Here is a 23,506-nt window from a genome sequence, read left to right on the forward strand (position 1 = left end):
TAGAAATAATTTTGTGGAGTGGTTGTTTGGAACAGCAGTTAAGATGCTGCAAAGGATGCCCATGTCTCATACTGGAGTGCCTGGGCATGTGTACCAGCTCCACTTCTAATTCCAGCTTCTTGCTAATGTGCACTCTGCGAGGCAGCAGGTGAGGACTCAAGTAGCTGGGTCCCTGCCACTCTTGTGGGAGACCCAGACTGAGTTCCTGCCTGCTGGCTTTGGCCTGATCCACTTTCAACTGTTTGGAGCATTTGGAGGGTGAGCCAGTAAATGGAAGATGTCTGTCTATCTTTGTTTCTCTTTCACATAAATAATAAATTTTAAAGAATATTTTATTTAGAAAAAAATGAATTTGTGAACAAAAAAATTCCTTATATTGATTTTGCCAGTATATTTCAATAATCAGGTTATTAGTGTTTCTTAGTATATCCGTACTCAGCCATCTCATTTAACTTCACTGTGTGTGGAGAATGTCTACACATTGTCTCTGAGTTCAGTTCACACTCTCCAAAATTCTGTTGAACCCAAGGTTGTTTTGTGGAGCATATTAGTATTGTAAATATATTGATCAGAGAAATTTGGCCAATAGATAGATGATTCATTTGTATGACAGTTTTGGGACTTCTGTTGTTAGTGGCTCAACACACAACAGAAATTTTAAGGGGAAAACATCATGGTTAAAGTTTAAATATACTCTAATATTCAGAAGATCTTTGCTCAAATGTGAATTCATTTTTGACTGTCTCCCTTTGAAGGAATGACTGGATTCGCGTTGGCCTCTGCTATCCGTCAAACACAAGCTTCCAGGTCTCCTTCGGCTTTTTACAGCGGCAGAATGGCTCGCTATCCAAAATGGAAGAATACGAGGCCGTGCACTCCCTGGAGGAGCTGCAGAGGAAGCAGTCCGAGAGGAAGTTCTATTTCGACTCCAGCGTCGGGTAATTCAGTAGGACCAGGAATGCGAATTATTGTTATTTTTCTTTAATGGTGAAATTACTAGCTCTTCAGCATAGCTAAGAATAGGCTGTGATATGACAGCTGTTCAGAAAGGCAGCTGATGTGGGTAATTGTCTGCACATCACTATTAGAGGTCTAGGAGAGAATCAGAGTGGCTCGTAATTATGGTTTTGGCAGTAGGAATTGTGGGAAGATGTTTGCCGTATACCTATTAAGTCAATTTAGAGAGAGAAATTATCCTTGTCAATGAACAACCAGTAAACTCAATTGAACATTAAAATAATTTTCCATAACAACCCTCAAGATGGTTATTTACATAGAATATAGTTTATATTTCAGTGAAAGCTCATTTTTCTCTTCCGGCTGATCCCTCGCAAGTTGACCTGGAATTTCTAAAAATCACTATGTAACCGTGGCGTGTTTGCTTCCAACTCTCTCTAGGCTACATCTTTCTACTTTCTAATTCTAATCCTGTTCTCCTGGGGTCCTGTTGGCTTTGTCTGCTTTTGTCCAGTTACAGTCTCTCAGCCTTTGGGTCATGGTAGGCTCAATCTCCTATATTCTACCAGCAAGCAGCATGTTCCATCAGTCCCCATCATTAAGCTGACATTCCTACTCAATGCCATTGGTATGCACTGTCAAGGTACTACTGTAAACAAGACCCATTTCTTCTGCAAATTCACAGTCCTTTGGAGGATGTGGGCATGCAAAGCAAGTAACCATAGAGCAAAAGGCTGAAGTGGTGTACGTTTTTTAGTAGAACATTCAGCACGCCTTTTGGTATCCCAAGAAGGTGACAATGGAACTAATTCTTGAGGAATAATGATGAGGAGATAGTGAAATAGGAGTACCTGGCAGAAGGAACAGTGTGCACAAATGCATGGAGGCATGGAGGAACACAGCATGGCATGTTTGGGAAAATAGCAATTCAAAATGGGGAGGAAAGCGGCAAGACGGATTGGGCGAAGGTGAAAGTTAGGGCTTAGTCATTAGGTTTTGTCCTTAAAGAACCCCAGCAGCCAGTATGCTCAGCTTAAAGGTCTTTTGTTTGTATAAATGTCTCTGATCTTCAATTTCTGATTCAATAACCTACATGAACTTCATATTCTGTAGTTGACAAGAACTTGCACATTCCCAATTGATGTGCCATAAAAAGAATTGGAACACCAAAATATGTAAGGGCAATCTAGTGATCACTAATTAATGATTTAAGTGTATGAGACATGGAAATGTCTTCTGGTCTGGATATTTTAAGAATCCGTTAGCCTCTGGGTTTCTGACTCTTTTCTATTCATTTGATGATTTTAATTATCTATCACAGGGCCCATGTCTCATCGCGTCCCTGATGCTCCTCATGAAGATATGTTAAAATTGTTGAGTGTGGGGAGAATGGCAGATATTTTACCTCTTAATTGCAATCTTACATTGTTCTTTGACCTCATATTAAAATGTGAATTCCTGATCTCTAATAATCAGTCACGTTTTATCAAGTGCTCTAGAATATTGACTTCCTCCGTTTTAGAGGGACTGGGATTGCTGATGGATATTGGACTGTGGCCTGCAAGTTAGAGTTTTCCCTTCATCTTGGCAGTAGGAGGATAATTCAGAATGGGTGGGACTGTTCATTTTGTCTGATTTTTGGCTCAAATACAGTCGGAATAACCTCAGGTCCATCTGTTCCTGGTAAACATCACAGGAATTGATTGGAGGCTGATCTGATTTATTGCCAAATAAATCAGAGTTGCTGTTTTTATATTCCAGTTTTGTGCCTTAAACTAAAGTGATTTATGACCCCTCCCCCCAAAAAAGAGTAAAAAGAATAATCCGCAGCAATTTACTGAGTCATGAAGTCAACAGAAGTATAAAGTTTTCCAAGGAATTTTTTTAGTTAAGCCAAATTCTGTCCTCCCTAATTACCTATTGAACTAATTCATACCAGAAATCAACTTTGATATCTTCCAGAATGACTGAATCAGGATATAAAAATAATTTCTAAAGTGATATTTATACATTCAACTCTGAACCCTACTAGGATAGAAAGGAAAGAGAAGCAGTTTTATAATTAATTTTTCTGTTAAGGAAGAATTACCGTATTAGGAACATCCCTTTTCTGGCCAGGAGTCTTTTTGAGGAATTTTGTTAAGTTTTTGAGAGTGGAAAACCAAATGGGTTGGTTTCTGTTTTGTGCAGGTTACTGTTTTTGTATCTCAAAGCCAAAAGCCACAGGGATGGCCACAGTTACTGCTCATCTCAGGGATGCGAAAGAGTCAGGATCCAGGCAGCAACAGACTCAAAAGACATCAGTAACTGCATGGCCAGAGCGTATCCAAAGTATTACAGAAAACCTTCTGCAGCCAAGCGAATGCCAGCCGTGCTCCCGGGGCTCTGTCAAGGCTGCGGCACCCGGCAGGTAAATGGAGGAAGAGTGGGCTGTGTCCTGGGAGAGAAAATCAAAACGGGTGTGTGTGTGTGTGTGTGTGTGTGTTGCCAGAGGAGCACTTTGTTTTAAAACGTCTGTGTTGCTGATTTACAGATACTTAGCGGTGTCTCCTACATTTTAGCCCATGCCACAGTATGTTGCCTGTGATAAGCAAACTAGTCTGAACTGGGAGCAGAAATACTTTCCCATGTGAGGTATCCACTTCCCCTGCATGGCTGCAAGTTTGATGGGATTTGAATTTGGAGGTTGCTGTGGTGATTGTCGTTTTTCCTTCCTCAGGTGTCTGGTTGTAGTACGAGCATTGGTGCTGGGGTTACATGTCAAAAAGCAACGTGAGAAAAGTGCTTTGTATCACTGGCAGTGCAAAAGTTCTTAGCAAAAAATGCAGCTAAGACAAACATTGCTTCCCTTGTTTAAGGTGGAAACCACTCCTGATTGTGAAGGGTGGGCTTTTATATTCATCTGCAATTAAAAGTACAGGCTGACCTTGATTAAAAGTGGAATGCCTCTCCCAGTATATTCTTTATTAGATGATCTCTTTCTGGATCTTGGAGAGCATGGCAATGGAGTTAAACCCAAAGGAAGAGCTGACATCACACATACAAATAGAGTTCCAAAGGGCATCAGACCAGTTCTAAGTGAAAAAGAAGTGTAAAGCTAAGACTGCCCTGATTCATCTTTAAACTTTTTAAAAAGATATTTATTTATTTATTTATTTGAAAGGCAGAGTGACAGAGAGGGGGAAAGACAGAGAGATCGTCTATCTGCTGGTTCATACTCCCCAAATGACTGCAACAGCTGGGGCTGGGCCAGGCGGAAGCCAGGAGCCAGGAGCTCCATCTTGGTCTCCCATGTGGGCGTCAGGGGTCCAAGTACTTTGGCCATCATCCATATTTTTCCTCGGTGCATTAGCAGGGAGCTGGAACCAGCACTCAGATGGCATAGCCAGCAAGCAACTGTTGAACCTGCTGCACCGCAATGCTGGCCCCCCAGCAGTCTCTGCTGTAATAGACTCTCAGGTGATCCTGATACACATTCACATCTGAGTTCCACTGATGGTATTTCTGAAAAGAAAGATTTGTCACAAAATGTATACTTATTGTTATGAAAAAATCCCAAGTTTTTCTATCTATTTTTTAACATCCTAAATAATTTGCAGAAACAAAATTTCTTCGGCCTAAGTTCTTTATTTCTCTGGTCTTTTTTTCTTTTGTTTTGCTTTTCACTTGTTTCTGATAAGTAGTAACAATAAGAATAGGGAGATAAAGATGGATTTGTTGGGGCCAGGGCTGTGGCTTAGCAAGTAAAGCCGCTGCCTGGGCCCTGGTTCAAGTCCTGGCTGCTCCATTTCTGATCTAGCTCTCTGGTATGGCCTTGGAAAGCACTGAAAGATGACCCAAGTCCTTAGGCCCCTGCACCCACTTGGGAAACCCAGAAGAAGCTCCAGGCTCCTGGCTTCAGGTTAGCCTACCTCCAGCCATGGTGGCCATTTGAGGAGTGAGCCAGGGGATGGAAGACCTTTCTCTCTGTCTCTCCCTCTCACTGCCTGTAACTCTGCCTTTCAAATAAATAAATAAATAAATCTTTAAAAAAAAAGATTACTTTGTTCTTCCCATTAGGATATCTGAGAGTATAATATGTATTTTTAAAAAATTTTGATTATTTGAGAAGCAGAGAGAGGAAGCTAGACAGAGGGAGCACCTAATCACTTGTTCATTCCCCAGATTCCCACAATGGCTGGCACTTGTCTGGCCTGGGTTGGGTTGAAACTCAATCCAGTTCTCCCATGTGGGAGGCAGGAACCCAGTGACGAGCCATCACTACTGCTTTCTGTGGTCTGCGGTAACAGGAGGATGGAGTCAGGAGCTGGAGCCGGGTATCAAATCCACAACATCCGGACCGCTAGGCTGTCCCTTCATGGTGATTGAAGATCACCATCTCACTCTCGGCTTCTTGTGCCACCTCGATTCTCCCACACAAGTAAAATCCAAAAGCAAACCAACAAATCAGCCCCATGGACACAAAGAGGTCCTTGCCTGGCACATGTAGTATTTTGAAATAACCCTTGTGGGGAAATAAATCCAGGCTATTGCTCACTGGATTTGTTTACAAAGACCTTCACTACTGAAAAGCTATATATTTATAGCAAATATTATAATTTAAAAAATAAGTATTGAAAATAATCTAGGGGCCGGCGCCATGGCTCAATAGGCTAATCCTCCGCCTTGCAGCACCGGCACACCAGGTTCTAGTCCTGGTCAGGGCGCCGGATTCTGTCCCGGTTGCCCCTCTTCTGGGCCAGCTCTCTGCTATGGCCAGGGAGTGCAGTGGAGGATGGCCCAAGTGCTTGGGCCCTGCACCCCATGGGAGACCAGGATAAGTACCTGGCTCCTGCCATCGGATCAGTGGGGTGTGCCAGCTGCACCACGGCAGCCATTGGAGGGTGAACCAACGGCAAAAGGAAGACCTTTCTCTCTCTGTCTCTCTCTATCACTGTCCACTCTGCCTGTCAAAAATAAAAATAAATAAATAAAGACAGAAAAAAGAAAACAATCGAGGTCTATCTAATTTAATGGTTCCATGCAGTAACATTTAGCATTATTCCCTTCTGTGTGAAACACTGATTGGAATTCATTTGGTAAAATGTGTCAATTATTGCCTTTGCACAGTTGCAAAATAGATGAAGCACCCGGGAGCATCACTTTCACTTGGAAATTTGGGGGGAATTTTTGTCTTGCATGCCGCAGTCAAACCCATGTAAGAGCAACTAGGGAAATTCAATGAATTTTTAACTCCAAAACCTGAGACTTCAAGAAAACGTTCAGCTCCTGAATGCTGCTTAGTATCATGATGACTACTTGTTCTTGGAATGAAGTTCTTGACGTCTACGTTTAAGGACAGGGTCTTCTAAGTGCTACATTGTGTGAGAGTCAAGGGTGCTTCTGAACTAAAGGAGAACATTGAGGGCAAAAGGAGTGGGACAAAAGACGTGGCCTTGGGACCCTGGAAGTAATTCAGAGAAGTAGAGGAGCAAAGGGAAAGGTGTTCTTAAGGAGGGAACAGCATCAGCAAAGGGGAAGTGGCAGGAAAGGTGACTTGCTGGTGGCAAAGTGAGGCTCTGGTCCTGCCTGCTGGCTGTGAAAGAACAGAGAAAGCAGGTCCCGCAGATAAGGCCTGGCTTCATTTATGGAGCACTTTGTAGGCCACAGAGAGGAGGTGAGACCTGGTCATGTCCAAGGCCACTCACAGTTTTTAATCAGGGTGGTTCCTTTGATCTACAATTCTTTCCTCAGTCCTGGAGTGACTAATCCCCAACTTAAGGTAATTGGCAGAGAAAGATCTTTTAAAAATATTTGCGCGTGTTTTTGCATAAAGTATTCACAAAGATTTAAATACAAAGCACATTTATATAGTCATTTATTGAATTGATTTTATAAATAAGCTTACACTTATTTGATACTAGAATTGTTCTAGAAAATGGGGAACAATGCATTTCCTGTATTAAGTTTATTCAGAGATGGAACTCCAGGTCATGAAATGTGTACCAAAAAATTCAGAACAACACCGACTGGCTTTGCTACCAGTGAGTTCATTTGGGAGGAACCTTTGGGGAGGAAGCTGCAGGTGCCATAAATCTGGAACTCTTCCCCGTCTAGGTGGTGTTTACTAGTGACCCTCATAAGAGCTACCTCCCCGTGCAGTTCCAGTCACCTGGTAAAGCAGAAACGCAGCGTGGAGACCCTTCTGTTATCTCTGTAAGTACCATCCTGTGTTGCCTTATTCTGCCTGGGCTGCTATAACCAAATACCATGGAGTAGGGAGCTCACAGACAACAGAACTTGATTTCCTATAGTTCTGCAGGCTGAGAAGTCCAAGATCAAGGCACTAGCAGGTTGGTGTCGGTGAGGGCTCACTTGTTCTTCTGTGTGCCTTTGACTGTGGACTCACGCTTGGAAAGTTCAAAAGGACTCTCTTGGGCCTGCTTTATTAGGTCCTTAATCTTTAGACCTAATCAGTTTCCTAAGGCCTCACTGCCTAATACCAACACCTCGGGAATTAGGATTTCAACATGTTAAGTTTTGGGGGGAACACACATTTCAACTGCAGCAGGTTACCTCATTTTCTTACATCTTTCACCCTGGAGACATGAATTACCTCTGCTGGTAGTCACTGGTTTGTAATCATATTTTGATTATTTGTGGCAGGAAATATAATAGAGACATAAATACCTCAACAATAATACTTTTAACCAAATTATTGGTAACTTTTTCTTTCTGAGCAGATTGTGTTTACTGATTACTTTTAGGCTGGTGTTAGAATTTGGCCAAATTGTGTTTCATTGCCTAGGACTGTTGCAGGTGCCTCTGATTTCATTTCTAAAAGAGGAAAGTTATTTTCGGTTGAGAAATAATTTGCCATACACATTCAGTATATAGAAAATTGTGTATCACCTTGGGTTTTAGAACTTATAATAAGCTCTTAAGTTGTTACAGATATGGACAAGGAAGATTTTAAAATCTCTTTGGTCTTGTATTTGAAGATTGCCTAACTCTTATTTATTTCAGATGAGGAAGATGGGGGCTTGAAGTGTTAGTTGTCTTTTCTAAGTGGGTTAATGGAAGTGTAGCCACGAATCACAGTGTCAACTCTGGAATGTGGGCTTCAACCCAAGTTAGCCACTGGGAACCAGGTCTTGGCATGTGGCCTGTAGGTCAGGTTGACCTGGGTGCCACAAGCTGAAGATCTCCTTTGGGTGACTGATGTCCACCTGTCCAGCTATTGTAGGTCCATTTATATGTTGACAAAGTTAAATTTTACTTTTTTTCCCCTTCTTTCAAATTTCTTTTAAAGATGGATTTATTTAATTATTTGAAAGGCAAAGTGACAGAGAGAGGGAGGGAGGTCTTCTATCCATTGGTATACTCTCCATGAGATCACAAAACAGCCTGGAGCTCCATCCAGATCTCCCATGTGGGTGGCAGGGGCCCAAGCACTTGGGCCATTATCTGCTGCCTTCCCAGGTGTGTTAGCACTGTGTCCACTGGATCACAAGTAGAGTAGCCAGGACTGGAGCCAGCATTCTGTTACTGGATGCTGGCATTGCAAGTGGCAGCTTAGCCTCTGCCGGCCCCTCAATTTTTTTTTGTTGTTAGTAAAATAGACATAACGTATACTATTTTAATAATTTATAAGTGTGCTGTTCAGGGCTATGAAGGACATTCATATTGTACAGCCATCTCCACCATCTAGCTCCAGAACTTAAAGAATATCTCTGCTTACACGTAGCATAAAGTGCCCTGAAGCCTATTGGTGTGTATATCTGTTATACTCTGTTTGCAGTGGGCTCGTGGGAGAATTTTATGGGCTGAATCTGTCAGCTGTGAAGAACCTGATGTCCACCCCTCTGCCTGTTAGTGTGAGGTCGGGCTGGGGGAGCCAGTGAGGGACCATGTGCTGAGTCCCCCCACTCTTCTAGCTCACTGGATAATTTTTAAGCATTGTTTGTTTATTTTTACTTTCTTTGGAAGGCAGAGAGCCAGAGACAGATATTTCATCAACTGGCTCACTCTCCACATGCCCACAACAGTCAGGGTTGGGTGAAGCTGAAGCAGGGATCTGGGAGCCTTATCTGATATCCGTCATGAGGAGCTGGGACCCACGTTTGTGAGCCATCACCTTCTGCCTCCAAGGTGCACATCAGCAGGAAGCTGCAATTAGATGCTAAGCCAGGATCTGATCCCCAGCACTCAAATATGGGATGCTGGTGTCCCGAATGCATCTTAACTGCTGTACCAAATGCCAGCCCCTTTCTAGATGATTAAATAAGATATTGTTAAAAAAAAAAAAAAAAAAGACCTCTAGCAGGCTATACCCTAGGGACTGAGACATTGTTGGACTCCCTTGCTGCATATAGAGTGCCTGGGCCAGAGGAAAGTCTGAGGCGTGGTGTTTGTCATATTTATCTCCAGTGCTTTCCTATGCATTGCCTGCAACTTCTTTCCTAGGACATGGCAATCCTTTAATTGTTATTGGGAAGTTTCTTTGAAACAACAGGTTTGGCAGTACTTTGATGAGTACCTCTGAGTGTGTTAGCCATCATTTTTTAAAAAAATATTTATTTATTTGAAAGGCAGGGTTACAGAGAAAAAGAGATCTTCTATCTGCTGGTTCACTCCCCAGATGGCCACAACAGCCAGGGCTGGACCAGGCACAAGGCAGAAGCCTGGAATTCCATCCAAAACCCCCATGTGGTTGGCAGGGGCTCAAGCACTTGGGTCATCTTCCTCTGCTTTCCTAGGCATGTTAGCAGGGAGCCTAGCAGCTGCGACTGGAACCCATGTTCCTATAGCATTGTGAGTGGCAGCTTAACCTGCTGTGCCACAACGCAAGTCCCATTTTTTAGTATCTAGCCCTTTAAAAATAGAGGAATTGTTTCTAGTCTTTCTCCATATAAAATTTATCTCAAGCGTTTCCAGGAATATTCCTGGATTAGAGCAATGCAAATGTAGGTCAAAAGCTATTTTGAGTTCTGCTGAAATCAATAGTGATTAGAAAACAATATTAAAGAACAGGTGTAGTGGTGAAAACACGTCTTTGGTAGCCTTTAGTGTAATTTAGAATTTTACACCTTAGAAACAGTGCCTATGGGTTAAGTTAATGTGTACCCAATTGATTTGTCCTTTTTGGCTGAGGAATTAATGATATTTGGAAGTGTCTTTCTTGAAGAGGTCACAAACCATCAATTCAAAGATGGTGCGTTGGTGCTGTGGCATAGTAGGTTAAGCCTCTGCCTGCAGTGCCGGCATCCCATGAGGGTGTCGATTCATGTCCTTGTTGCTCCTCTTCTGATCTAGCTCTCTAGTAATGGCTGGGGAAGCAGTAGAAGATGGCCCAAGTCCTTGGGCCCCTGCATACATGTGGGAGATCTGGAAGAAGCTCCTTGGCTCCTGGCTTCGAATCAGCCCAGGTCCAGCCGATGAGGCCATTTGGGGAGTGAACCACCAGATGGAAGACCTCTCTCTGTGTCTCTACTTTTCTCTTCCTGTAACTCTCTCCCTTTCTGTTTCTGTAACTCTGCCTCTTAAATAAATGAACACATCTTTTTTTTTTTTTTTTTTAAGAGGACAACTATGGGAATTCAGGATACAATGATTCTGAAACCAAATGTGCCTGCTTACCTCTTGTAACTTAAATCCTGGTGAAGTTATCACTTTGCCATTTTGATGTCACAGGAGAACTATATTTGGAGCACAGAAGATGAAGCAATTGACTATCTATGATATTCCAAACCTGAACTCTAGTTGGAGGGTGGGGGATTCTATAGGTCACATCATGGTACGTGAGGGTACTTCAAAAAGTTCACGTAGGGAGGCTGGCACTGTGGCGTAGTAGGCTAAGCCTCCACGTCGGCACCAGCATCCCTTTGGGCACTGGTTCATGTCCCAGTTGTTCCTCTTCAATCCAGCTTTTTAATTATGGCCTGGGAGAGCAGTGGAGGATGGCCCAAGTGCTTGGGTCCTTTCATCCATGTGGGAGACCCTGAGGAAGTTCCTGGATCCTGGCTTTGGATCAACTCAGTTCTGACCATTTTGGCCATTTGGGGAATGAACCGGCAGAAGGAATACCTTTCTCTCTGTATGTATTCTGTCTGTAACTCTACCTCTCTTCACAAAAAAAAAGTTCATGTAAAAAATTGAATTAAAAGATAAATTTATAGTGGTACAAAAACAAAATGTGCAGTTTTTTCATTATGCTCTTTTCCATGAACTGTAATGACTCCTCACGTACAGTCACATAGCAGATGATGAATTTTTTGACCAGTGAGAGGCTATATATATGACAGTTCTCCCTTAAGATGATATTGTCCAGTGACGACATAGCCACCTTTGAGTGTGTGAGTACAGTCAGTGGTGTTCATACAGCAGCAAAACTGCCTAGCAACATGTTTGTCAGAACTTCTCCCTGTTGAATGACACATGCCTGTAATTTGAATCAGAGGTTTAGAAGACAGAGGGAAGGGATTGGAAACAGAAGTTGTCCTGGAGATGTTACTGAAATGGGGATGACGTCTGAAGACATTTTTGTATTCGCAGGTCAATGGCACCGACTTTCCCTTCCGAAGCGCAGGTGTCTTCCTTCTTGTTGTGGATGCGTGCAGCGTTCCCTTCCGGCTGATGGAGAAGAAGCTGTTCCTGCTTGCTGAAATCAGCCGTGTGGAAGAGTACTTGAAAACAGGCATCCCTCCGAGGTAGGTGAAGCCTGCTCTGTTGTAGGAACAAGCCACCTTACAGATGCGATTTCCTCCCAAGAAGACGCCTGATGAACTCTGAGCTTGGTTTGCAGCCATGGTTGTTCACTCCATAAGCATTCAGGACTCTGTGGAAAGTCATCAGCTTTTCCCAGCTCACATGGATGCTTATTAACAGGCCATTGTGGCCGGCGCCGCGGCTCACTAGGCTAATCCTCCACCTAGCGGCGCCAGCACACCGAGTTCTAGTCCCGGTTGGGGTGCCGGATTCTGTCCCGGTTGCCCCTCTTCCAGGCCAGCTCTCTGCTGTGGCCCGGGAGTGCACTGGAGGATGGCCTAAGTACTTGGGCCCTGCACCCCAAGGGAGACCAGGAGAAGCGCCTGGCTCCTGGCTTCAGATCGGCACGGTGCGCCGGCCGCGGCGGCCATTGGAGGGTGAACCAACGGCAAAAGGAAGACCTTTCTCTCTCTCTCTCTCTCACTATCCACTCTGCCTGTCAAAACAAAACAAAACCAAAAAAAAAAAACAAACAAAAAAAAAAACCAGGCCATTGTGTCTCAGTGGCAAAACGTGGAGGTTAGAAATTTTGCATTTAGTGAGAAGGCTCCTAAACAGAGAAAAGCTTACTTGGAACATTACTATCCCAGCTTTTTGTACTAAGTTGATCTACTTTGTACCCAACCTGCTCAAGACACTAAGTACCATTTTGAAGGAAATTTCTGGGCAGTTTTTTCTTAGCAGCTTTATCTATACCACATATGAACCCTCAGAAAGCTTTGTGCTATGACAGGGATCTCGGAAGTCATCACTCACGCACTTGGAAGTGACTGGAAAAGAGTAACTGATTTTTAAGTGCTTGAGTGGTTGGTTTCTCTTTTGAAATCACTGGTCTGATTCGTTTTTCTTTGTTGATTTCTGAAGAAAGATGCCCAAGAAAGAATCTTTTTCTGAGTTAGATCCCACCTGGAGCAAAGAAGATGAATTTCTGGAGTTCTTTCTTCTCCTTGACTTTGATGTAGCCATTAAGTAAAACCATTCAAGGAAGAATTGGCTTAAGACAATTTTAGCAGATACATTTCTGAGAACTCAGTATTCCTGAAGGATCTAAAAGTTTTTTCTAATGTTGAAAACACGTGTACTCTCACCTTCCCTGAAGCAATCCACAATGGAAATCTCACTACAAGTGTGTAGGACATCATGGTAGTCCTGCAGGCACCTTAGAGATTTAAGAGTTTAAACCAACTCATTGGAAAGTCACTGGATAGTTCATAGAAAAGAGATATAGGAGAGGCTTTTGAGACACTGGAAAGTCATTTCTTGATCTGGGTGCTTGTTTGTTACACCAGAGTGTTTAGTTTGTGGAAATCCAAATGTTCCAGACATTTAGGGATGCTTTTCTGTATGTCTATTGTATCGTAAGTTGTTAAGCAGCTTGAAGAATGTTGGGTCTCCAGGGCAGCTGTGGTTATTCCTCTGCAAGGATGAATGGAGTCACCTCTGCAAAATAAAAAATTTATACCCAAGAACCAAAGCTGATAAAAATATGTAGGAATCTTAAGGTTAATCTTAAGACATGTCAAGACCCACATTGAGAAAGTACATGCATTACCAATGGTTATATAACAAGCATTGAATATAAGAAGAGATTCTCAGTGTCTGGATGTAAAAATTACCTAACTAAAATATAAATTTAACACACTTCAGTTAGTAAGGGTAAATAGGTAACTTTTCTATCATACTTGACGATACTGAAGTTCATATGAAAGAATAAATGTAAGACAGCAGTAAAATATCTAACAAATTACCGTATTACAAGGGGCTGGTTTTATCATAAATTAAAATAAACCATGAAGCTATAGTAATTAAGCCAGCATGGTGTTGAGAGAGGGGGGAGAGAAAGAGATGAAAAGGAGAGACTAGAGAATTGTCTTCCACCAAGAGACCTCAGGATGTTTATTGATTTACTGATGAAGAGGATAGCCATTTAGACAATGGAGAACAAATTTTTGAATTGGCATTTACCCATCGACTTAAAAGATAATAGAACTTAAAGAGATAAAGAATTGGCATTTACCCATCGCCTTAAAGAGATGATAGAACAAACATAGGTGAATAGAGCACCCGAAACCAAAAAATCCTCTTCCTTTGTTGCAATCGGTTATGCCCTAAATGATGTCCCAGAGCACTTCTACCTAAACGGCGTTTGCTTTCCCCACGTATTATCCCTCGTATTAGCAGCAGGCAAGTTGCAGGTCCAGCAGGAGAGTGAGGAGAGTGGGAACTTGTAACAGCAGAGGTGGAAAAGCATCCTTCTGCAGCTAATGCTGTTCTTTTATCTTTGTACCAGTCAGTTCAGAAATGTGCTCGGTAAGTCCATGCGAGTTGAACTAACTCTGATTTCCTTTTGTGCATAGGTCCATTGTTCTGTTGAGCACAAGAGGAGAAATAAAGCAGTTGAATATTTCAGATTTATTAGTACCTCTCGGATTAGCCAAACCAGCTCATCTTTACAACAAAGGTTTGTATTATTCTGTGAAGTTCCTGTGAGACCAGCAACACATGCATTCTTATGGTGGAATTTAGCTACCCCACTGTGTTCATGAGCTTGTGTTCCTGGAGTGGGCCTCAGTAAACTTATTTCTAAATAAGGAACACTGTTGGAGGAAATGTGTCAGGATGTGTTTTGTTATTTGGGACAAGAGGTGGGTGGGAAGAGTTCATTTGCTGACATAAGAAGCGTAGGTTTGTTTTTTGCTTTTGGTGTGTGTGTGTGTTTTTAATAACTATCTTTGATTTGCTCACCTCCTGTGTTATTGGAACTAGGCTATTCAAATTCATTTTTTTTTCTTTTTCAGGGAGTACCATATTCTTGGGATTCAGTGGAAATTTTAAACCATCATGGACTAAGCTATTTACCAGTCCTGCTGGGCAGGGTCTTGGGGTGCTTGAACAATTTGTACCATTGCAACTGAGTGACTATGGCTGTTCCAGAACCGGCCCAGTCCGCAGAAGAGACCTGGAACTGTTAAAACAAGCTTCAAAAGCACATTAGAGACTAACTATAACTTAAGTGCTGGGAAAAAGAAAATGTGAACTAACTTATTTAATTTATGGCATTTTAAAATGACACTGTTAACCGAACAGAACCATTTTTCTTGTTTGATAGAGAAAGGGGAGAAAAGAAAAGAGTTTAAAGGGATTGCTTGAAAACCGGCTCACGCACCTTCTAGTTGTAGGAAATGTTAAAGAATCTATTTGTGTTTGTCAGGCTGGTGTATTTGGAGTGCGCGTCTCTTATTCCTCACCTGCTGCCCTAGTGTTTGGTAATGACCGTAGCAGTGCTGTGCTTTTTGTATAATGTGTGGTGTGGTGGGGTCTGGTGGGGGCTTCTGAGAGGCAGCCTGAGCTCTTTAGAGGACCAGCTATTGTAGCACCTTGGATACTTGAAGTCTAACTGATGCTCAGTTACGTCGTGTGGCAGTTGACCTGGGTGCCAGGCATGTTCCTAGTGCCTGGGGCCCTGCTTTTGGGCAACCTTTGAGGATTTTCTGTGACACCGAATAACAGAGGTTTGAGTGGCAACCCAGGCCAAGCTTGTGCCCTTTTTTTTGCCCAGACACATGTGCTATTGTTAACTCATCTGTATATTGTATATCAACTCTTTCTAAGGGTTCAGCTTTCACACAGGAAGTATTAGGGGGCGAAAGGGCTTTTAGGGATTAGAAATCCCTCCAATCAGTGACCGTGGGGCAAAAACTTGACCTGCATCGAGGTCTGAGGTTGTTAGGACCGTTTTTGCAGCTTTAATCCTTAGCCTGTTTTGACTGTATATTTGTGTTTAAATTACAGAACTGAGCTCAATATTTACTTTTTTGTTGTTGTTGTTTTAAAGAAGCAGGCCATTTTTCTCAACTGTAAACTTGGATTGTTTCAACTTGCACAAAAGAAGTCTGTTCTTGGTGTTGCTCTTGCACCTGGGTTTGTTGTTGTGTTAAAGCTTTTCTGCTCACCATCCTACCAGGGAAAACTCAGAAAACTTAAGGATACCCCAGAATGATTGTACCTAGGGGTAGGAGGGGGAGAGGAGAACCCTTTAAGGACCAGAATCGTGGAGGGGATATTCAGAAATGAACTTCATTATAGCCTTATAGGAGTGAGTCATTCTTAATTAATTAGATTACTGAAGTGAATTAGAAGGGGCACCGTGACCCCCGATTTCCCTTTCCACTGGGTGTGAGTGTCTTCTGTCAGTAGGGAGTGCATGTGACAGAGGGAGACTGGCTGCACAGCCTGGAATGTTGGCCACACCAAGAGGAAAGAAGCACACAGATGCCTTCCCATTTTTATAAACTCCCAGTGCAGCAAGTGCAGTGGAGGAATGACCAAGGGGCATGGATAGGAAGTGTGTTTTGACTGACGTTGACAATGAGTACAAATTCACTTTCCTCTGCCAAGGGCACAGGCCGACGGGCTGTGCCTTTGTGTCCAGGACAAACTACAGAGCAGCTCTGTGACTTCTGTTCCTTTACACAATATGCTACCTCAAAGTGCTACCAATAAACCTTTCTAACTGTAAGTGCTCTTGCTAAGGGCACATGTCTTAATCAAACTTTGGTGGGGTTTTTTGTTTGTTTTGGGTTTTCTTTTTTTGTATATTGATGAATGAAATCTTGCCTATTAAATATATTATTGGATCATGGTTCTTGCAGGTGATTAAAGTTTGTGTGTGTGTGTGTGTTTTGTGACTTAAATATCTTTGATGTGTGGGTTTTTTTTTTTAAGAGATTTGGAGAGGATATGTACTTTTTTTCTGATTTATATACTAACAATCAGGGTCTAAGTCAAATAAAAATGTGTGTGCATGTATTTTATATATGTGTCTATGTGAATCTCTGTAATTTTAAAAATTCTAGATTACAGCTTTAAAGATGTTATTGGCAGGGATAGGCATTCTGGCTTAGTGGGGTAAGCCACCACTAGGGACTGTCATATTAAAGTGTCAGTTTGAATCCTGGCTCCTCTGCTTCCAGTCCGGTTTCCTGTTAATGCATCCTGAAAGGCAGCAGATGATGGCCCAAGTGCTTGGACTACTACTGCCATCCATTTGGGAGACCCAGGTGGAGCTCCTGGCCTAGGCTTTGGTATGGCCCAGACCTGGCTGTTAGAGGCATTTGTGGAGTGAACCGGTGGATAGAAGATCCCCTACACTCCCCCCACCTCCCCTTCCCTCCCATCCTGCTGCCTTTCAGATCACTCACTCAATCTTAAAAAGCAGAATTTCCTGGAGGGGCAGGCCTTGTATCACAGTGGGTTAAGCCATCACTTGGGAAACCTGCATCCCATGTCTGAGTGCCAATTTGAGTCCTGGCTCTGCCTCCAATCTGGTTTCCTCCTAACGCACCAAGGCGGCAGATGATGGCCCCAGAACTTGTGTCTCTGCCACCCACATGTGTGACCCAGATGGAGTTCTGGCTCCTGGCTACCACCTGTCCTAGCCTCAACTAAAGCAGGCACTTAGGGAGAGAACCAGTAGGTGGAAGATTACTCCCTCTGTCACTTAGCCTTTTAAGCAAACAAATAAATCTTTTTTAAAAAGGGAAAAAAAGCTATTGGCAGGATTGAGGAAAGGAAACTGTCCAGGAAGTAGATTTTGTAAGAGCTTCCAAAGGCCAGGGTCCGTGCTCTTCAATGCAGAGGTTCTTAGCTTTGGCAGCACATTAAAGAATTCCCTGGGGAGCTTTAAAACTATAAAAGCCTGGACCCCACCTCTTTTCCCTTAGATTCAGATTTAATTGATGAGGGGTAGGGGGTGCAGCCTGGGGATTGGATTTTTTTTTTTTTTTTAAAGCTCTCTAAATGCAGCAAAGTTTTGGAAACACTGCACTAATAAGCCTGCTGTTTGACTTTATTCTATAATGTTTTGTGACTAAAACACAACTGCATGTGTATTATTTTTGAGGTTCCTATTATTTGCAGAACTTCACACCCTAAACTAAGCATTTCACTATTCGATTTTTTAAATTTCTTTGAGAGAGTGAGCTCCCATCTGCAGAATCACTCCTCCAAATGCCTGCAACAGCTGAGACTGGGCCAGGCTGATACTCAGCTGGAAATCAGTCAAGATCAGTTACCCAATTACTTGAGATATTGTTACCTCCCAAGGTCTACATTTGCAGAAAACTGGAACCATAGCTGAATATTGCATACACATAGTTCAATGTGTGTCACTGATGTCAACCCACGTCTTAACTACGAGGCAAATTGCCTGTCTTTATTGTCTCTCTTTAAAAAGATTCATTTATTTGAAAGGCAGAGTGACAGAGAGGAGAGACAGATCTTTCATCTGCTGGTTCACTCCCTAAATGCCCATAGTGGCTGGGGCTGGGCTAGGCCAAAGCCAAGAACTTGGAAATCCATTGGACTTGAACCATCCCCTGCTTTTTTTCCCAGGGGCAATAGCAAGGAGCTGGATCCGATGCAAGCAAGTGGAGAAGCCGGGACTCAAAGCACGCATTCCAATATGGGTTGCCAGTGGGTGGCATGCTAAGTGGTGGCTTAACCCATTGGGCTACACTGCCAGCCCCCCTATTTTTTTTTCCTGTGTGTGTGCAATTTATTATGCTTCTGTGACTCACGTTTTGAAAAGAATCATACATTTACTTTCTATGTTAATCTTTTGCATTTTGGTCTAAATTTGCCCCTCTTCCAGTCCAGCTCTCTGCTGTGGCCCAGGAAAGCAGTGGAAGATGGCCCAAGTGCTTGGGCCCTGCACCCGCATGGGAGACCAGGAGAAGCACCTGGCTCCTGGCTTCAGATCGTAGTGGCCATTTGAGGGGTGAACCAATGGAAGGAAGACCTTTCTCTCTGTCTCTCTCTAACTCTGCCTGTCAAAATTTAAAGGAAAATGCACATTTAGCTGCAACTAGACTGCACTAACTATCGAAAACATAGGGTTCTTTGCTTTTACATGAAACTGTAACGCTGGTTATTTTGCATTTACTGAAACTGATAATTGCTAAGGTTTTTTTTTTTTTTTTAAAGTAGAATTACTTCATAGCAACACTTCGCTTCTTAAGCAGAGACCTTTGCATACATGAACTTTACGGAGGGTTGCGGAAGTACTTGGGTGGGCTTGATTCTTGGTCAGGAAGAGGGTGGGACTCCCGGGGGTGGAGTAAGGCAAGCTCACCTCCTGCTCACTGGTATTGACCATCACCCACACCTGGTACTCGCGAGAAGATGGCCTCACCCAGCATGTTTGTGTTGTGGGAGAATGTAGAATTTGTAAGTCATATGAAGCAAGGAGCATCTTTGGAGGCCAGAGGGGTGGGGAGAGGAGGAACTCCCGATGACAAAGACTATGATAAAACTCGTCACCTCCTTCTGTAGTATGTGTGTGGTTAGTGGTTTCTAAGGAAAATGACTTGGTGAGCAGGTAGTGGATGGGAGTCAGTGTAGTACCTGATAGTAGTGGTAGGTATGTGGCAGTTTCGGTGACCAGCCTAGATCTGATGCCCGTCAATGTTCTTTGCTAGTGGTGTTATTTGGAGTAACTTCCTACCCTTTCAGACATTCAACTTTCTCATCTATAAGGCTATTAGGGTGGGCAATGTAGCGCAGCCAGTTAAAGCCTCTGCTTATGATGCCAGCATCTCATATGGGCACCGGTTTGTGTCCCAGCTGAAAATTCACAAACCCAGGGATCAGTTGCTGGGCGATGGAGTCCGAGCCACACACAGGAGATAGATACTTGTATTTGATTAGAGTCCCCTCTGACTGTGGGCAATGCTGTGATTTCTCTCCTGCCTAAGCACTCGGACCGCAGGGAAGTAATACTACCTGGCTCTGACACAGAAAATCCACATGGAGACCAGGCCCCAGGTCTTGGCCACAAGAAAACTTATTTATTCTAACACATTCCTGAACACTGAGTTCTGTGAGTGGGCTTTGGAAAAACCCCCTTTGTTTGTAGTTTTGTACATGTCCGCAAATCACCTTAGTTCAATAGCTGAAAGGGAGAGATTTGGCAATTATAGCTTTCTTTTGTTGTAGCTCTTTATTGAAAACATATGCCAGCAAAATAAGTAAGGCCCCAATGGATGGATGATACACAAACAAAACTGGGACTGATGGGATTAGGGGCTTCCTGTGCAGTGTTATTCACAAGAGGCTGGTCCATTGTACAGAATGGGGGAGGGAATTTTATTACATTGATGACCTATACTTTTTTTGAAAGATTTAGGGAAAGGGAGGATGATGGAATAAGTGGAGAGGGATAGGAGGGATAGGGGAGCCTGGAACTCCATCCTGGTCTCCCATGTCGGTAGCAAGGACTCAAATACTTCAGCCATTATCTGCTGCCGTTCCAAGCACATTAGCAGGGGGTTGGGTTGAAAGTGGAGTAGCCAGGACTTGAACTGATACTCTGATATGGGATACAAGCATCAGGAGTTGCAAGAGGCGGCTTAACAATATCGTCTCTCTTTGCTCCCCTACTCGCGGAGGAACGACACCGGATGCTGTTTTCTTTCCCCGGTCCTTCCCGGATTTGCTGCCCCCGCCCCCCGCTGCTCCCCCGCTTTCGCGGAGGAGCGGCACCAATGAGCTCTCCGACCGACTCTCGGGGGGTCCTGCATGTTGTCTCTCTCCCCCTTTTATAGTCCTCTCCCACCAATCTGTGCTCTGCAGGCGTTCTCTCTCCACGCGCTGAGCACGCTGTTCTCCAATCAGAGGTTGGATCAGGAATCAGCTAATTGACGAAGCAGCTGTGTAAGATTTGTTTCCTCCCTCTCAGCGCCATATGGTGAGAGATCAGACGCACAGAGTTAGTTTCAGTCCACAGCCTCAGTACTTATTTGTCTCCCGGGCGCCCTGCCATGTTGCGGGAGATGGACCCTGCTCCCCACAGTCTCGGACCTATCATTTCTGGTTCTTGTTTCAAATTCCTTGAAATAGGTTAATTTGTTGATTCCAGTTATATTTTTAAATGTAGCATTACCTAGCCAGTAGATTCTGTCAAGTCATTGAATTTCTGAGCTTGCTTAGTAAGAGGTATTTTTTTTTAAAGATTTATCTAGTCTGAAAGTCAGAGTTACACAGAGAAGGAGAGGCAGAGAGATCCCCAGATGTTCACAATGGCTGGAGCTGTGCCAATCTGAAGCCAGGAGCCAGGAGCTGCTTCTGGGTTTCCAACGTGAGTGCAGAGCCCAAGGACTTGGGCCATCTTCTACTGCTTTCCCAGGCCATAGCAGAGAGCTGGATTGGAAATGGAGCAGCCAGGACTCCAACTGGTGCCCGTATGGGATGCTGGCACTGTAGGCAGCGGCTTTACCCACTACACCACAATGCAGGCCCCAGTAAGAGGTACTTTTAAAAAATAAACTCTACTCTCCTCATTGCTTGTGTGTATGTTGTTCTCATGTGCCTGAGGACTGATTTATGGTACCAATATAAGTAGGGCTACAAATGGAATGTTAAAAACTGATATGTGGGGCCAGCACTGTGGCAGTAAGCTGAGCCTCAGCCTTTGGTGTTGGCATCCCATTTGAGTGCCAGACCATGTCACACCTGCACCTTTTCTGATCCAGCTCTCTGCTATGGCCTGGGAAAGCAGTGGAAGATGGCCTAAGCCCATGAGCCCTTGCATCTACGTGGGAGCCCCGGGGGAAGCTGATAACTCCTGGCTTGGATGGGCTTAGCTCTGCCCATGGCAGCCACTTGGAGAGTGAACCAGCGGATAGAAGATCCTTCTCTCTCTGCCTCTCAAATAAATAAAATCTTAAAAACAAACAAACAAACAAACAAAAAAAACTGATGTGTGTGGCCGATAGAATCTGCCTTAAGGGTAAATTTCAGTCTGCCATTAACTGCCATGGCACAGATAGCTGTTTAGATACACTCACCTGCTTCATGTTAAGTTTCTAAATTGAGGGAGAATGAGGAGTGAGCCTCTCCAATTAGACTTCTGAGTACAAGGGCCTTGAAATGAGCCCTTCAGGAAGTAGCTCTAAAGACAATTCATTGTCCCTCTGCCCCTCCTGGAATTTTGGGGCTAATGGAATCCCACACAACTCCTGCTTTATAAAAAACAAAAGGGGGGAATGTTAGTAAAATGGTGCAGTCTTAGCTATAGCACGATCTACATCCTGACACCATCCTAGGCTCTAGCCCCTGCCGCCATTGCTGGAAGCCAGGTGGCCACATGACCCAACCACAGGTGTCAGCTCCACCCTAATCCTACTGGGATTCACTGCTCCTACTTCTCTGCCCACCCCCAGCAAAAGTTTAAGAGGACCTGTTCCTGAACACGTGGGTCTCTTGATCTCTTTCCCTGTCTCTCTCTCCATCTCTCTCTCTCTCTCTCTGTCTCTTGTTCTCTCTCTTACTCTCTGGATCTCTCTCTTACACTCCCCCCTTCCCTCTTTTCCTTCTTTGCCCTTTCCCTCCGGTCTATCGGGTTTCCCCCAATAAACCCTTTCCCTTAAAAAAAAAATGAGCTGTTGAATGATGGATGTTGAGGTTTCACTGGTACCACCTGGAAAGAGAAGAGGTCATTAAGAAAAGAGAACCAGGACTATGAACGGCCTTGCTATCTCTGTTTTACCAGTGTTCTGCTTGCCATTTGGATCTTCTGTAGGAAGACTCGGGCTTTCTCTACGTCTCCGCTCTTCTGAGCCCTCACCAGAATTACCCCATACGGTCCTTTCATGATAACAAAGTTTTCCTAGCATGTGCCTCAAAACAATCCCAGTTCTTGTCCCATTACCCATTCCCAAGCCCTGTCCACATTTTTAGGTGTTTGTTATAGTAACATCCCCTCCTTTTTAGTACGAGCTGGTTTAGTATGTTTGGGTTGATGTTAAAAAAATACATAGACTGGTAACTTATAAACAGCGATTTATTCTCATAATTCCGAACGCTGGGAAATCCAAGATCAGCGTGCATGCAGACATGGTGTCTGGTGAGGGTCCATTTCCCATTTTGTAGATGGAACCTTGCTGTGTCTTCACTTCCTGGGGATGTCGTGATTAGATTTCAATGTATGAATTTAAGGGAGATGAAGGCATTTAGACCATAGCACAGTTTAATACTTTCCTATGACTAAAGACACTGTATCCAAAGTCAAGAGACACAGCACAGACCTGGATAAGGTATTTGTAATAATGACAACCAATAAAAGGGTAGTATCAAGAATTTATTTAAGGTCCAAAAATCATTAAGGGAAATAAAAGCAAACCAAGGTAGAGTGGGAATGGGAAGTGTTAATTGTATCGAACTTATAAATAAATACACCTATGAAAATATGATCCATTGTATTAGGATTCAGGGGAAATGCAAAATGAGGTTCCAAATGGCTAGTAACTATGTAGAGAAAGTGAAAACTCTGGGATACATTATTGGCTAGAAAGTAAAAACTTTGTATATGTGTTACTCTAATTGTTTATATGCCTATGACACGATTGCTCATGTGTATGAGCAGACATCTACAGGGATATTTGATGCTGTGTTTATGTTGGTGAAAATTTGGAAAGGACATGAATTTCATCACTGTGGAACTGCATTAAATACATTATAAGAGGCTCAGATTTATGGGTGTGCATTCTCATGGTGTGTATCAAAATGGATACATGCAGAAAATGTGCTGGAGAAACAAGTTAAAAATGGATAGATATGAAATGATACGGTATTTATGGATACAAACTTCTTGAGGATTCATGATCTGATTTGCTACCTCTAACTAGAGATCTTTTCACTCTTGCTAAACTTGGAGATTCATTTCTTAATATTTAGATCTTAAAATGTTAAAGCTAATACTCTCCTAGGGTCATCTCGTCCAGACTCATTCTAAATTTTGTAATGA

The 23,506-nt window shown here is 43.3% G+C and overlaps 1 protein-coding gene across 4 annotated transcripts in view; it reads left to right on the forward strand.

Annotated features, from left to right (window-relative positions):
- Positions 1–16,517, forward strand: part of CEMIP2 (cell migration inducing hyaluronidase 2) — an 89,000-nt gene extending 72,483 nt beyond the window's left edge. For all 4 annotated transcript variants that reach the window (XM_008256356.5, XM_070050814.2, XM_008256353.5 and 1 more), the window contains 6 exons: positions 756–938; positions 3,148–3,367; positions 7,054–7,152; positions 11,491–11,645; positions 14,061–14,164; positions 14,502–16,517. In XM_008256356.5, coding sequence (XP_008254578.2) covers positions 756–938; positions 3,148–3,367; positions 7,054–7,152; positions 11,491–11,645; positions 14,061–14,164; positions 14,502–14,698 — 958 coding nt within the window. In that variant the 3' untranslated portion in view covers positions 14,699–16,517. The remainder of the gene's footprint in view (positions 1–755; positions 939–3,147; positions 3,368–7,053; positions 7,153–11,490; positions 11,646–14,060; positions 14,165–14,501) is intronic.
- Positions 16,518–23,506: the final 6,989 nt, after the last annotated feature.

The sequence above is a fragment of the Oryctolagus cuniculus genome, chromosome 1 (genome assembly GCF_051225735.1).
Source record: "Oryctolagus cuniculus isolate XC-2025 breed Fujian yellow rabbit chromosome 1, ASM5122573v1, whole genome shotgun sequence".
NCBI classification, from domain to species: Eukaryota; Metazoa; Chordata; class Mammalia; order Lagomorpha; family Leporidae; genus Oryctolagus; species Oryctolagus cuniculus.